The sequence below is a fragment of the Diplotaxodon limnothrissa genome, linkage group LG16 (genome assembly GCF_057381915.1).
Source record: "Diplotaxodon limnothrissa isolate DT_005_m linkage group LG16, D_limnothrissa_male_GT1.1, whole genome shotgun sequence".
NCBI classification, from domain to species: domain Eukaryota; kingdom Metazoa; phylum Chordata; class Actinopteri; order Cichliformes; family Cichlidae; genus Diplotaxodon; species Diplotaxodon limnothrissa.
Window position 1 is genome coordinate 19,101,367 of NC_140611.1, and position 14,378 is coordinate 19,115,744.

The window sequence follows — 14,378 nt, forward strand, 5'->3', positions numbered from 1 at the left end:
ATCTCATGAAAGAAGGCGAGACCTCTGTCTGTACTGTGCTTTGTGCGAGGGGTGTTTAGGGTGTTGGATTTAGAAATACAATAAAAATATATATTTTCTCCACTTATTTGTATTGATAGTATCTTATATTTTATATATAACACATTGCAAATTTGAATATTTATTACATGTATGACCAAGCTTAACAGCTATTCCAACAACTAGGCGTAACCCTTGTTTCTCTCTTCTGAACTCAGTGGTTACTATGTCTACTCTTGCAACAACCTGGAACCTGTTTTAATGGTCGCCAAAACACATTTTTATTCATATAAACTGAGATGTCAAATCTCGTTATGAAGGGTTCAGGGGAGGCCACCAAGTCTTAATGGGGGAAAGAGTTAAGCAGTGTTTTTCATTTCATAAAGTACTAAACGTTTATAATAGTAGTATTATATGCTATTTACACAAGTATTGTAATTAAAGTAATCATTGCAGACCCTGCATCCTCATAGAGGAACATTATATTTTCGTTTTTCTTCACCTTATACTTCATTCTGCTTAATGAAAGTGACCTTATTTCTTTTTTTTCCTTTTTTCTTTTTGCACCTGTCCCGTTTGGCTCTTTTGCCATCAGAATTGTTGTCTAAAGGCAAAGAAAGATGCCCAACGGATTTACTTTACCAAATTGACCATCCCAGCCTTGCCGTAATGGTCCATTTGATTCACCTTTTATTGTTTATTTTATTTTCACTTGCTGAATATGGGACAGACTTGACTGGGGGAAAGAAGGGGAGAAAGACAGAGGGAAAGAGAAACAGCTGAGAAGAGGGACGGGGGAGAAGGGCAAAAAACAAAAACCAACAGAATGGGCAGAGAGGAAAAAAAAGAAAAAAATGCATCTATCGATCACCTGGATCACCTGTTGAGAAAGAAAAAAGAAAACAAGCAGAAGAGAACAAGAGTAATAGAATAAACAACATCACAATGATATATGGGAATATGACAGTAAATACTAAATATTAAACATTATTGTGCAGCACATAAGATCAACAGAACACAGTGTGCTTTGAGGTAGGAGCCAAAAAGGGTGTAGTTTGTGGGTGTGATCACCCGTGTGTACACCAGAGATGGGCAGTAACGCGTTACTGTCTGATTACTTTTTTCAAGTAACGAGTAAAGTAAGGGATTACTATTGCAAAAACGGTAATTAGATTACCGTTACTTTCCCGTAGGAACGCTGTGTTACTGCGTTACTAAAACCGTGATTTTTTGCGAGAATGTCTCACGACAGTGACGTAAGCGAGTGCGCTGTTAGTGACAACAGCTGTGTGCAGATCAACAATGGATCACATATCAATTGTGGGAGAGAGTATGAGCGTGCAGCGTTTAAAGCGTGGAAGTACTGACCTTACTTTGAGTTTGATTCCATAAAAAGTGACAAAAACATTAGCGTCCATCATGCGTGGGAAGAAAACTTCTTTTTACAGCGAAAAAAAACCCCTAAACTTCCAAGCAAGCACCGAGTGCGCTACGACATAATGGGAAACTCACAACTGACCGCGGCACACCTGCACCAGGGTAAACCTCCGCCTACCGCAGTCCTGCTTTACAGGTGAAAATAGAGCAACAGGACCGCTGAGTCTTTGACTTTATTTATTTTCTGCTGTGTTTTACTTGCATCTATTTGAAAGACTGAGTGTAAACACAAAAAATATTTTATTTTATGTGCTGGAATGTGCAAAAAATAGGTTTCAATGTTAAACTAATTTATTCAAGTCAGAATGTTGCATATAATTAAATTTTTGCTTGATGCATAAAGTTAAAAGATTAAAACTAATAAAACAAGTTAAAAAAAGAGAGTTTTCCATTTGATTACATTTTGTATGATGGATTATGTAGAAAAAGTAGAATTGGGCTGAAAGATCTATCGCTTTATCACCTATTCAGGTTGTAAATTGGGTTTTTAAAAAGTAACTAAGTAACTAAGTAATTAATTACTTTTGAAAATAAGTAATCAGTAAAGTAACGGGATTACTTTTTGGGGAAGTAATCAGTAATTAGTTACTGATTACTTTTTTCAAGTAACTTGACCAACACTGGTGTACACCTGTGAGCATGGACGCGCTTGTTTTTTTAAAAGGTTCCTTCATGTAATGATCTGCTAGAGGGTGTGGGGGGGCCACAGCCCCGTCCTCCAGGGCATGAAGCAGGTATGGAGGAGATCAAAACTCCAGATATCCAGAGGCCCTCAGAACACAAGAAACCAAGGAAGACCAACAGAGGGGCAGCCGCGCCACTGTCCCAGAAAGAGCTGAGGAGAGTCCCAGATGAGGGCTCAATCAGCAGCCGCGGAGCAGAAGCCAGGGGGGGTTGCAGTGACGCGCCCGTGAGCTCCGCCGGCAGCCAGCTGTGCCTGTGCTCCACAGGGGTGTGTACTGAGCCCTCTCCTGTACTCACTCTACACCTACGACTGCACAGCCACTAACAACTCCAACATCATTGTGAAGTTTGCGGACGACACTACAGTGGTGGGTCTTATCACCAACGGTGATGAGACAGCCTACAGGGAGGAGGTCAGCGCCCTGACCCACTGGTGTCAAGACAACCATCTCACCCTCAACGTCGTAAAGACAAAGGAGTTGATAGTGGACTTCCGGAGGTGCAGAGAAGTACACGCCCCCATCACCATCAACGGCGCTGCTGTGGAGAGAGTGAGCAGCTTCCGGTTCCTTGGTGTACATCTGGCTGAGGATCTTACGTGGTCAGTACACATGAACAAAACAGTGAAGAAGGCGCAGCAGCGCCTCTTCTTTCTCAGGAGACTGAAAAGATTTGGCATGAGCCCCCGCATCCTCAGGACCTTCTATCACTGTGCCATTGAGAGCATCCTCACTGGATGCATCACCACCTGGTATGGCAACAGCACCGCCTACAACCGCAAAGCTCTCCAGCGAGTAGTGCGGTGCTCTGAACGGATAATTGGAGGTGAGCTTCCCTCCCTCCAAGACATCTACAGGAAGCGCTGCCTGAGGAAAGCGGGGAGGATCATCAAGGACTCCAGTCACCCCAGCCATAAACTGTTCAGACTGCTTCCATCAGGAAGGAGGTTCTGCAGCATCCGGTCCCGTACCAGCAGACTGAGAGACAGCTTCTTCCACCAGGCCATCAGACTGCTGAACACGTCATAGACACCTCAGCTTCACTACTGGAACTTTAACATTATGCACTCCATACTGTACAGTAATGCCACTGTTTTGCACATGTCTCAACTCTGTATATTTTTATATATTTTATTTATTGTTGACTCTATTTAATTTGTAAAATATGTGTACACACACACACACACACACACATAGAAAAACATTTAGTATACACATCCAAAAGAAATTCTTATTTTTTTTGCATATACTATTATATACCGCAGCAATTTCCTAATGTTGTAAACCTGCTCAACATTTGGCAATAAACCCCTTTCTGATTCTGATTCTGATATATTGTACATATATTTATTAGTTTCAGATTTAGCCATTCGTATATTTTGCCTGTTTATGTTATTGTATTTTGCACAACTCTGTTGCTTGTGAAGCTCGCACACAAGAATTTCACTCACATGTACTGTACCAACGTATCTGCACATGTGATGTGACAATAAAAGTGATTTGATTTTGATTTGATTTTGAGTGACCGAGCCCCAGGCCGAGAGGCTGGGGGCACCCCACCTCCGAAGTGGCCCGAGCGAGCCCCAGGCAGGGGAAGTGGTGGTAGGGGGAGATAGGCCTCCAAACCTTGGACATACAGGCACACACAGACACAAACATCCATTCCCACCCTCATGCTCTCATATGCACTTACTCCACATTCAACCAACGTGGAGACAAACATAAAGAGACGCTGTACACACGATCACACTCCCCAAGCGTACTCTACGAACCGGGTCTAGGTACCCTTGCCCCTGGAGGGGGGAACTGCACCCAGACCCAGGTGGTGTTACCCTTTTCCCTGCGATGCGGAGAGGCAGACCGCCCCGACTCCGCAGCAGCAGGGAGGCCCCACACTCCAGACCGCAGTCAGACGGCCAACTCCTCCTCCTAGCCCCCCTGCTCCAGCAGGCCGCAGAGAACGGGGGTGAGAGAAGACTCCAAACCTCCCTCCACCCGCTCACTGTAGTGTTGATGCATGTGTTGTAAGGTGCATTTAAAACCCAGGAGGGCATGGAGCTACCTGCCAGAGAGCAGCAGGTAAGCGCATAGTCCCTCCTGCTAGCCCTCAATGTCTACGTGTATTTAAAATTGAGAGGTGGACAACGACGCCAGGGGTGGGGTGTACACCCTGATGGTCTTTTGGAATCCGTGTAGCGTGCCCACCCCCAAGATCCTATATGTATGTGTAATGAGAGTGTGAGTACCGGTAATGTGAATGTCTAAGTTGTGGGATAAAATTGAGGCGGAGGCAGCCATAAGGGGACGGGGGGGACGGGGGGGGTAGCCTCCTCTGCACCCTGGTGACATACCCCTACTCCAAGGCCCTGCATGTGTGGGTGGTTGTGGTGGAGCGGGAAGAGGGAGGCAGCTGGAGATGGGGAGGGAAGGAAGGGAGGGGCAAGTGACCCCTCCCTGGGGCCAGCTCCCCCGCTGACCCCAGTAGGCACCCCCATACTCCGCGACCCGCCAGGCCGCCCGGCCCCACAGAGCCCGGGACAGTCCACCCAACCCCACCACAGAGAAAACTGCACCTACCCCACCATCCACTCATCTTCCAGACTACATAAGACAATAGACGCCCAGGCTGAGATCTTCCTCCACCTCTCCTGTATCTCCCCCTCCTGCAGAGAGAGTTCCTGAAGAGAGGAAAGCTCCTGCAAGATGTGACAACCTCCCTCACCAGTTGAAGAGCCCCCCAGGTGGCTCGACGCACCGGCGGCACCCTGCGCCAGGGCTGGGCCCCCATGCACCCACCCGCCCACAACCCCGGCAACACACCAACCAGGACCCAAGTCCCCGAGGCCCGGCCAGGGCCCCAGCCCAGAGACAGAGCACCCCCAGAACCTCACGCCCATCCCAGACCCACCCAGGGGCAGCCAGGCTACCAGGTCAGTAACCCACGTCCGTCAGCACAGACCCTCCCCTAGCCCCGCTGCATGCAGCCACGAGGAAACCGTCACCTGAGAGTGACCTTATTTCTTAACGGGTATATGTATTCTTTTATCCTCGTCCCCATATAAGGCACATTTTAAAGCAGAAATTACTCAAAGATCATGTTTAGTTTCAGTTTTAGCTATTAGGTCCAACTAATACCAGGCATCTAGGAGAAATTAAAGGTCTCATGAGATAACATGATAAATCAAAAACTATATTTTACAAGACTCCGTAAAAACCGCTTTGTAAGAAGTGTGTAATGTTTTTGTGGGTTTGTTTTACAGTTTCAGGGTTATTGTGTTGAAAGTTTTGAGACATTTGCCCATACGTATATGCATACAAATAGTATCTGATCATTAGAAAGAGTGTAAAAACTCAACCAGTATACAATCAAAGTTGCGTCCATATGCAGCTTGCCTACAGTGCACAGAGTACACTGAGAAAGTAAATTATACCGAGTTATACTCACATTTTGCTGATAATAGTCAGGACATAGGGGTTAAACTATATACGGCGTTGATGTAATACAATTTTACAAATTTTTAACGAGGTGGAAAAACTATCACACGGATTAATATTTAAAGTAGAAAAAAAGTGTTTATATGTTTTAAAGCCTGTCTGAAAGAGGTTTGTATGTTTTCTTTGTGCTTTTCTGTTCTGTTCTGTCAGGAATTCACAGATTTGGGTCTAATTCTTTTTTTAAGTTTAAAGCGTATTCTCTGGCCCTGGCTTAAAACCAGGGACTTTGTCCACCCTTTCCAGCGTGACTGCTTCCTCCTCCTCTTCCTCCCCCTTCTCTGAAAGTGTTACCCTCTCATCCTCTATCTCCCCTCATCCACTATTCTCCTCCTCACCTCCTGCTGCACTCCATCCCTCTGCTGAGCACAGGTATTTGTTTAGGAATCTCTCGGTGGAAATTATACTCCATCTCCGGCGCTCCCTATCAACACACAATTATCATGGGCAATCATGCAGAACAGCGCTGAATTCAGCTGGGACTCCCACTCTGATGACATTACTGACTGCAAGGCCCTGCTACTGCTGGAGGTAGCCTGCTCCACACCTGCATTACACCTCCCTCTCTCTCTCTTCGTCACACACTCTCTCCTGGATATGGATAGAGAAATGATTAAAGTTTCTTTTTTTTTTAATCTTATTAGGATTTCATTTAAACCAGGAAGTCCACCAGATAAGAAATGTCTTTCTTAGGGGAGACTTGGCTGAAAAGACTGCTGCAACCTCAAACAGGACAAATCCTGTGATCTTATCTCATAATTTATTAGCATTTGCCCACCAATGCTGGGCCTCCTTTCATGACCTGCAGGGGGGCTTTCCCTCAGTGCGGCTTCTCATAAATCTGAGCCAAATTTGATGGACTCTGTGTGGGGATAGTCATTTGAAATTTCAGGAATTTGGAAGTGTGAAACTCCATCATTAGAGCCTTCTGTGAAGCCCAAGTCAGTCTCGCAAATAATCAATGCCTTACATTGTGTCACTCTCTCCTGCATTCTGAGGCAAAGCGCAGATGCATTTCCCTATGTATGATAAGTACATTATGAGTCTCGAAAGGCGCAGAGTTGATGCAGACACATGAGAATCAACACAGGAGTCCATTCAGATCCTGATCAAATGCTCCATTCATGAGTGAAATTACCATCCGTCTGTCAGCCAAGGTGTGAATTCTTTCATCTACAGATTCTGCCTCTGAAGTTGTGATTAAATGCATAACGCCACATACACTCCACATAGAGTCAAGATAAGCAAAATGGGATTTCTGTCTCTCAAGGTGGCGGTTGGTGTGTGATTCAAGTGAGGCAGCAGTGCCATCTTGTGGTCATTTAGTTTATATATATATATATACATATATTTATGGTTTTAGTGCAGTGCTTAAGAGATGCTTAAAGAATCAGTGAATCCTGTTTGATTATTGTTGTTAGTTCCCTAGCTTATTCATGCCACTGGTGTCACAAATCTGTAAGTTGCGCTACATCGGTCCTATTTTACACATTTTTACAATTTCTGCCGCCTCATGCACGTGAAATAAACTGATTGTTTTTGCAAATTAAAATTCTTTCCTTTTTTCTCCCATTTTTCTTTTATTATAAAGAAGGACTGTTTTATTATTAGTTTTATTTACATGCATCTGACACAATGCACAATCAACATTGCTTTGTAACAATGGTAAAAGGATTTTAATTGGCAGCAAAAGCAGATCACAGAAAATATATATATGTACATATATTTGACAGACATGACGTTATATCTCGCAACGCACTCAGAACAGCACAAAAAGAAAGGGAACTGTGAACAGCGTTAACATAAAACTGTTGCCTGTGCCGAGCCAATAATGTGGTCAAAGCTAAAAATGCACACTTTTAGGTGACAAATAAGAAAATGTTGACACACAGTGACAAATAAATATCTGATAACACAATGAGATGCATTAATATGATCCTGCAATCACCTGATGATCAAAAAGCACCAAAACCAACAATAAAAATGTTCACCCACAATCTGAGGCTCAGTAGCTTATGAATCTATACCATGAGCTCCACTGTTATCCAGAAACTATTTAAAACACAGAAATTAGGGATACCTTTTGCACTGACGTGAACGGTTCATTTGAGTTGATGCACATCTGCTGACCTGCTTGTGTAAATACTCACCAGTGTATTTATATTCAGCTCTGAACAGAATAAAATTCAACTTTTTTTCTTCTTCGAGTCATATTTGAATAAAAACTAAAATCACTGGAATAATTAAGGATCAGTTAAACTTATTTTTTTGTCCTCACAGTCAGGTTACAGTCAGAGAACAGCAGTTTGAGAAAATACTGATGGTTTTGGTGCTTACATGTGTTTAATGGAGGATAACAAATATCAAGAATTACCAGCTTTAACCTTTAAAGCAATGAGCTGGCAGAAGTTATTTCCCAGTACTGATTCCCATTACTATACACACAGATCACGATGCCACCTTAGAAGCTTTTTGTAGATAATTTTACAAACTCTTTTATATTTTTTAATTACATTTTCAACCCATACACAATCCTTTAATATTTCCAACAGCACTCTTCCATACTAACATATCACTGCTGGTGCCTGAATTTCATGAAAATACTCAGAAAATACCTCAAAATATCACAGACACACGAGACTCTAATAAAGCTGTGCTCCACAGATACTTCAGCATAATCATTGTTCTTGTGAATGTTTCATACAGCAGAGGACCAAAACTTCAAGAATGAAAAAAATAAATAAAAGCATAATTAAATGTCGTCATGAATGCATTAATGTGCCATTAAATGCATTAAGAATTACATCAAAATAAACACGGATCAATTTATATTATATTTCTATTTTCATTTGCTTCTGTATTTATTTTTTTCTTTGATAAAGAAAATGTGAATTTTGGGGGAAGTTTCAGGGAAAAAACTAGGGGATAATTAAATTAATTTATATATACATTTAAAATCTTTTATATTCATTATTAATAGATATGAGAAATACAAGAGAAATTAAATAAGTAATAAATATTAAATATGAAAGCAGACAAATTAACAGAAGGGTAAATAAATAGAAGACCAGCAGAAATATTAATTTATGGCACATTTCAGAAATTAGCGCCTCGTTTTATTTTTAATATTCATTTTCGTGCATTTTTTAAATTTCTTGTTTATTTTTCATTTTAAATGTTTTGGGTCCTCCGCAGTCTCCGTGCTATCTTAGCTGAGCTGAAAATGACTCAGGTTTGAGTGAGCATGACGAGCTCAACAACAGCTGAAAATATTCAAGCATGTGCCACATAATTGCCAAACCGATTCCAGCTTTTACACGACAGAAAGACTGAGAAAAGTATAAAACCCTCATACAATCCCGACATTCGGGCTCTTCTTCTACTGCTGGTAAGTCACTGGGAGTGAATCTGGATGGTTCGGCCGATGAGGAGGAAAAGAAGGCCGGCCAGGAGGCAGAAGAAGATGCCGATTGGGGCAAACATGAAGGAGAGACCGTAGCTGAAGGTCAGACGGAAGTCTGAACACAGAGCACGCTGGTGGTCTATGTAAAGGTCTATCACATCCAACACCTGCATCCACAGTACGTACATCACCACCACACACAGCAGGAAAAAACCTAGAGGTGTGGAGAGGGGTAGTGAGATTTGACAACATGTGCTTCAAATCAGATTAATAAGATCAACAATCTAACCGTCTGTGGGAGAGACATGTACATGTTCTATAGTAAATTATGTTTGCATTTGTGGGGAAGCAGAATTGTACAGGTTTCATTTTAAATCTCAATGTCATTAGCCTATTATTTGTTTTTAAAAAAACATCTGCATCTGAAGATCCACCTGTAGCTAGAGCTCTTTGATTAGTTTTATTTTATTTATTTATTTAAACTTTATTTAACCATGGAAAAAATAAAAGAGTTGTACATTTCATGTCATTGCTTTAGTCAGAATTCTTTTTTTAAATGCTGGCAGTGTAAAAAAACAAACAAACACAGTGTCACCTGGTTTTTACTTACCAGCTATCAGAAAGAGGCCACCCCCTGCTTTATACAAGCGGTGGCCGGCAAACGGAGCAGCGCAGATGATGATGAAGCCGCCAATCACCACAGCTGCTACAGCAATGAGCATAAAGACGCTCCAGAAACCTCTGTAAGCTGAACAAGAGGGATGTTAATCAGCTCTGTGACACTAAACAATGAAATCACTACATAAAAAACACAGATGTGAATAAATACTTACTTATGGAAGACTCGTACTCTGTGGCATTGTGGGTCTGACGAGACACAGGGAATGGGAAGAGGTAGGCAGGCATACATACTTTTGAGTCAGGCTGATTGGCTACAAACAGAAAGAGAAAAATACTGATTTTTATTTACATCTGCAGAGAAATCATTTCTATTTGTCTATACGAGCATATATGGAAAAGCCAGAGTGAGCAGTTGGCGGTGGGTTGCAAAGTGGCTTGCAGTGAGAGCAGCAACTGCAGGCAGGCTGAAGTAGCTGAAGCTTTTTATGTAACTCGCCAACTCACACAAATGTATCAAGCTGAGCTGAGGATGGCTTGTGGCATACCTGACCTAATGCCACACTAGACCCGCATAAACAAATTAACTGAATTATTTAGCAATTAGATACAAATGCATCCTGTGTATTGCAGAAAATACAGAGAGTTACATTTTGGAATTTGTTTTGAATATTTTCATGTAAATTCTGGGAAAATGCTCTAATTTGCAGATTTTGCACATAATCTTCAGCACTGGAACTAAACAGACAAAACAACATTAAAAAATAATTTTTGCCCAAAATTGTGACTTTATCTAATTTAATTACATGTATATTTTTCAGCAATTATGCTACAAAAGTACAATGCAAGTGCTTTTGTCTCTCTTTTCTTGCTCTTTGCTCCCAACATATGAAATTCCACAGATCGTCACGAGGCCCTTTTCTTTCTGGAGGCTATTCCTGACAATGGCTCACCATTCAAAGTCGCCATTGGAAAAAAAAAGATGACACAAAATCACCTGACAAAACAACCGAATAACATCACATGGCATGGCCTTAAAACAGTCACATGAAAGGGCTTCTACGGCTATGCTGTCATACAATATTAACAGCCATAGCAGCAGCATGTTAAAAACTGTGCGGTCGTAGAGCTGTCATGTGATGGTGGCAGCAGAACATCTGAGGGGAGCAATTTACTGCACTTAAACAAGCATCAGTTTCAGAAGAAAAATGCAAGAATATCTTTCTTGTTTGTGTGTCCTCATTTTTTTCACTCTGCTGTCATGATCCGTGGAACTGCTCATGCTTTTTCTGTATCCTAGTCTAATTTCTAAAGTTCAGATTCTTGTGTTTTGAACACTTGTGTTGGTTTCATTCGAGCCGATGTCTTGGGTTATTATTCTTTTAATGCTTATTTAGTCATGTGAATTGTTACCATTTTGGGAGGGGGGGGGTCCCCATTTACAGTGTGTGTTTTCCCCCAGTGTATTCTCTGTTTTACCTGAAGCTTTTGGTTTTTCTTTTTTGTGCTCACATTGTCTTTACATTTTGCCTTTTACCTGCAAAGGATTGTCTCAGCAGGACTAATTAAAGCCCAGGGTTCTGTTTGGTGTCATGGATGTGACAGGCTCACTAGCCCTATTCATAATTTTAAAATAACAATAGAAATACAATTGAAATCTCCTCTCTCGTATTTCTAGTCATTTTTACGCACAACTACCCAGTTCACATTCACAAGGTCAGACTTTTTTGGGGGTCAAAATAATTCTAAATATGAAAAACAAAAACAACATAAACAAAGGCATTAAATTACTGGACATTTCTGTCTATGAATTCATTTTTGGGAGTGAAGAAAGTGGAAGAGCGGCCGAAATTTATTAAGCAAGAAGTTTTCAGATCAAATCTCTGTGTACCAAAGAGGCAAAACGCACCACAAAAAAGTGTGTGGATGTCACTGTAACCCTAAACCCCTAAACTGGTCACAGGGAAACTGTTGGATGTTAAAAGGTTTTACAAATAGTGCATATAGCACATTAGACATGAACTTTAATCAAATTCAAAATAAAGCAATATAAAGTCTTACTTACTGAACCAGAGTCTCTTCAGCAGGTCGTCATCCTCCATGTCGCCTTTAAAGGAACACCTCCAGAAAAAACCCTCGTGGTATAGAGTGACATCACTACTGCCCTTGCCCTCCAGCACCACATCTCCAGGCTGAAATGGAGAAGAACAATAAAGTGCGGAGTGGATGACTGAGGCTCAGCAGGTAGAGTGGGAGGGCTGCCAGTGAGAAGGTCGGTGGTTTGATCCCCAGCTCCTCCGGCCTGCATATTAAAGTATTCTTGGGCAAGATACCAAACCCTGAATCGCTCCATGGAGTTTAGGCATGGAATAAAGAAGTGCTTGATGAATATGTGTGTGACTGGGTAATAAAATATGCTTTGAGTGCTCAATAAGAGTAGAAAAGCTATCATCCATTTTACCATTTGGTTTTTACAAATATGGGACAGATATGTATGCACGCCATTTTGTTAGCTGATGGATTAAAGTATATAAGAGATGTGTCAAAATTATGTGAGGCAGGTGCTCAGACTGCTGCCAAAGTGTTACAGAGTGGTTAATATATTTAGGGTCAAGGATCAAGGGTCAAGCCCAGCAAGCGCACTTAGCTGGGCTTCTAGGGTCTAGGGTCTTTACTGTACAATATGAAGCTGCTTAAGGTGACTGTTATTGTGATTTGGGGTTATATAAATAAAACTGAATTGGTGCCAAATGTGTGTAGAGGCCAACAGACCAAGCTCTTCACTGATGCTCACTGAATGGCTCTCAGGGAAATGAAAGTGGAGCTGGGAAGAATCTTGAGGCTTCAGGCTTCATGACATCAGCCGTATCCAGCCAGGCTTTAAAATTAGCCTTACAAAACATTTGAAACATTTTATTTTTCTGCAATTTTTAAAGGAAAGCAGATGGTTCTCACTCAAAGCTTTAAGTTTCCACAGGCAGGTGATGATAAATCAGAGGTGTCAAAATACAATTATAGGCATCAGACGCTATCACAAGCACACTGACACAAACTGTCACACAAAATAAGGTGTGTGATACCGCACAAACAAGTCTAACGAGTGAGAAAAACTCACTGGACTCTACCCCCTGAACCAGCTCACCGCCAGAGTGGATACGAATATAACCACGAACCACCTCCTCAACATGGATGACATCAAGCTGGATATGCCATGAATGAGTGAGATAATGACTCACTGATCCAACTCACCAGGCTCTAAAGCAAGGACATAGGGATGTCATGCAGAGTAAGTGTGTGGCCAAATGATTGCAAAAATAAGGAAAGTGATCCAGGCTGAAAGGTTGGAGTTGCCAGAAGGCCAAATAGCTGACATACAGGGCAGCTATATCTGTATATATAAACATGTTGGTTTTATTGTGTTGCCATCATGTCTTGATTCCAGCAACAGTGCCAACCCTGAAAACTTAAGTATGCTGTTAGTCGGTGATATTTAATACACTAACTGAGACTGCTGGTATTTGTATTTCAATCATAGGGGGCCAAATGTTACACTCGGTGACTCAATCACTACATAGCTGCACACACGCCACATTAAACAGTGTCTTATTACACAAGTAGGTCCTACGGGGATGCCTTTCCACCCTGCAATCCTACTACTGAAAGACTTATTGAAACAACTGATCAAATTTGAATTTAAAGATCCACCATTAACCTGTATAGACTGGAAATACACAGTTCACCTTTAAGAGGTTAAATATGGTGCAAAACAACAATCTGCTGGATTTATTTCTTGTCTTAAAGGAAGAACAACTCTTTTCTCTTTGGTTCCACAGACTTCACATGTAAACAGTAAAAGCTATGAACACATACCTGATCTTCAGCTTAAAATAAACTATACCGGACTCTCTTCTAAGGTCAAAAACTCACCTTTATGGTCACGCCACCTGGGCCAGCAGATTCATTAGGCCTTAACTGGCAGCTCTCTGAAACCAGCAGCCAGTAATCGGTTCCAAAAGAGAGAAGGATGAACACAGTTGCCAACGCCCCAAAGAGCCCTGCGAAGAACAACGCCACTCTAAGCTTCATGGTCCAGGACTGATCAGCCACTTAGTTACAGGATGCCCACACTCAGTCTGACTTTCCCCTCCAACTAGTGCATGTGACAAGCTGAGTCAGATCCAGTCACTCCTCTTGTTATGTGTTATATCCAGCGAGTGAGATAAGTTCAGCTAGGTTTTGTTGGGCTGCTGGACCTTAACACCACTCCCGTCTCTCTGTCTGTGTTATGGGGCGACAAAGTTGTCCATGTGACACCTTTAGATCCTCCACTGGGGTCTGAACCCCCCTACCCCTGTGCTATTTTTGGTTTCTGGCTCTAAGCGGCTGCTTCACTCTACTATGGAGCAGAGTGTGTGCAGCATTTGGAGAGTATGAAGGGAAGGAATTAACACCAAAGTAACCGGTGGCAACTGGACACCCAGTCTCTGCACAGGAATGTCAGGGCAGGGTGAGACCGAAAGGACAGAAGAGGAGTAAAGTCTCCCCCAACACTCACACACACATAAACACACACAACAGTGGCTAACGCCAACAGAGTGTTACAAATTACTGTAAATGAAGCCTTTCATGCAACTTCTTTGCTGATTTTCAGTTGATTCATACAAGTATAATCTATATAAAAATGACTTTTACTAACCAGACCTCATGCAATAAGACACAATAGGAAG

At 42.0% G+C, this 14,378-nt stretch overlaps 1 protein-coding gene across 1 annotated transcript; it reads right to left on the bottom strand.

The window, feature by feature from the left end:
- Positions 1–7,225: 7,225 nt before the first annotated feature.
- Positions 7,226–13,962, bottom strand: tmem182a (transmembrane protein 182a). Its single transcript, XM_085374058.1, has 5 exons — positions 13,579–13,962; positions 11,717–11,843; positions 9,867–9,965; positions 9,644–9,781; positions 7,226–9,247 (listed from the first exon to the last, which is right to left on the bottom strand). The coding sequence occupies exons 1-5, from the start codon at positions 13,735–13,737 to the stop codon at positions 9,024–9,026; spliced, it is 747 nt and encodes a 248-aa protein (XP_085230184.1). The 5' UTR covers positions 13,738–13,962; the 3' UTR covers positions 7,226–9,023.
- Positions 13,963–14,378: the final 416 nt, after the last annotated feature.

Bases quoted from the DNA above. Each gene is read 5' to 3' on its own strand.
- tmem182a (XM_085374058.1), bottom strand. From the start codon at position 13,737: ATGAAGCTTAGAGTGGCGTTGTTCTTCGCAGGGCTCTTTGGGGCGTTG. The intron at 9,966-11,716 runs GTAAGTAAGACT...TTCTGTTTGTAG, and splicing joins GCTGAAGAGACTCTGGTTCA to CCAATCAGCCTGACTCAAAA. The intron at 9,782-9,866 runs GTAAGTATTTAT...CCTCTTGTTCAG, and splicing joins AGAGTACGAGTCTTCCATAA to CTTACAGAGGTTTCTGGAGC.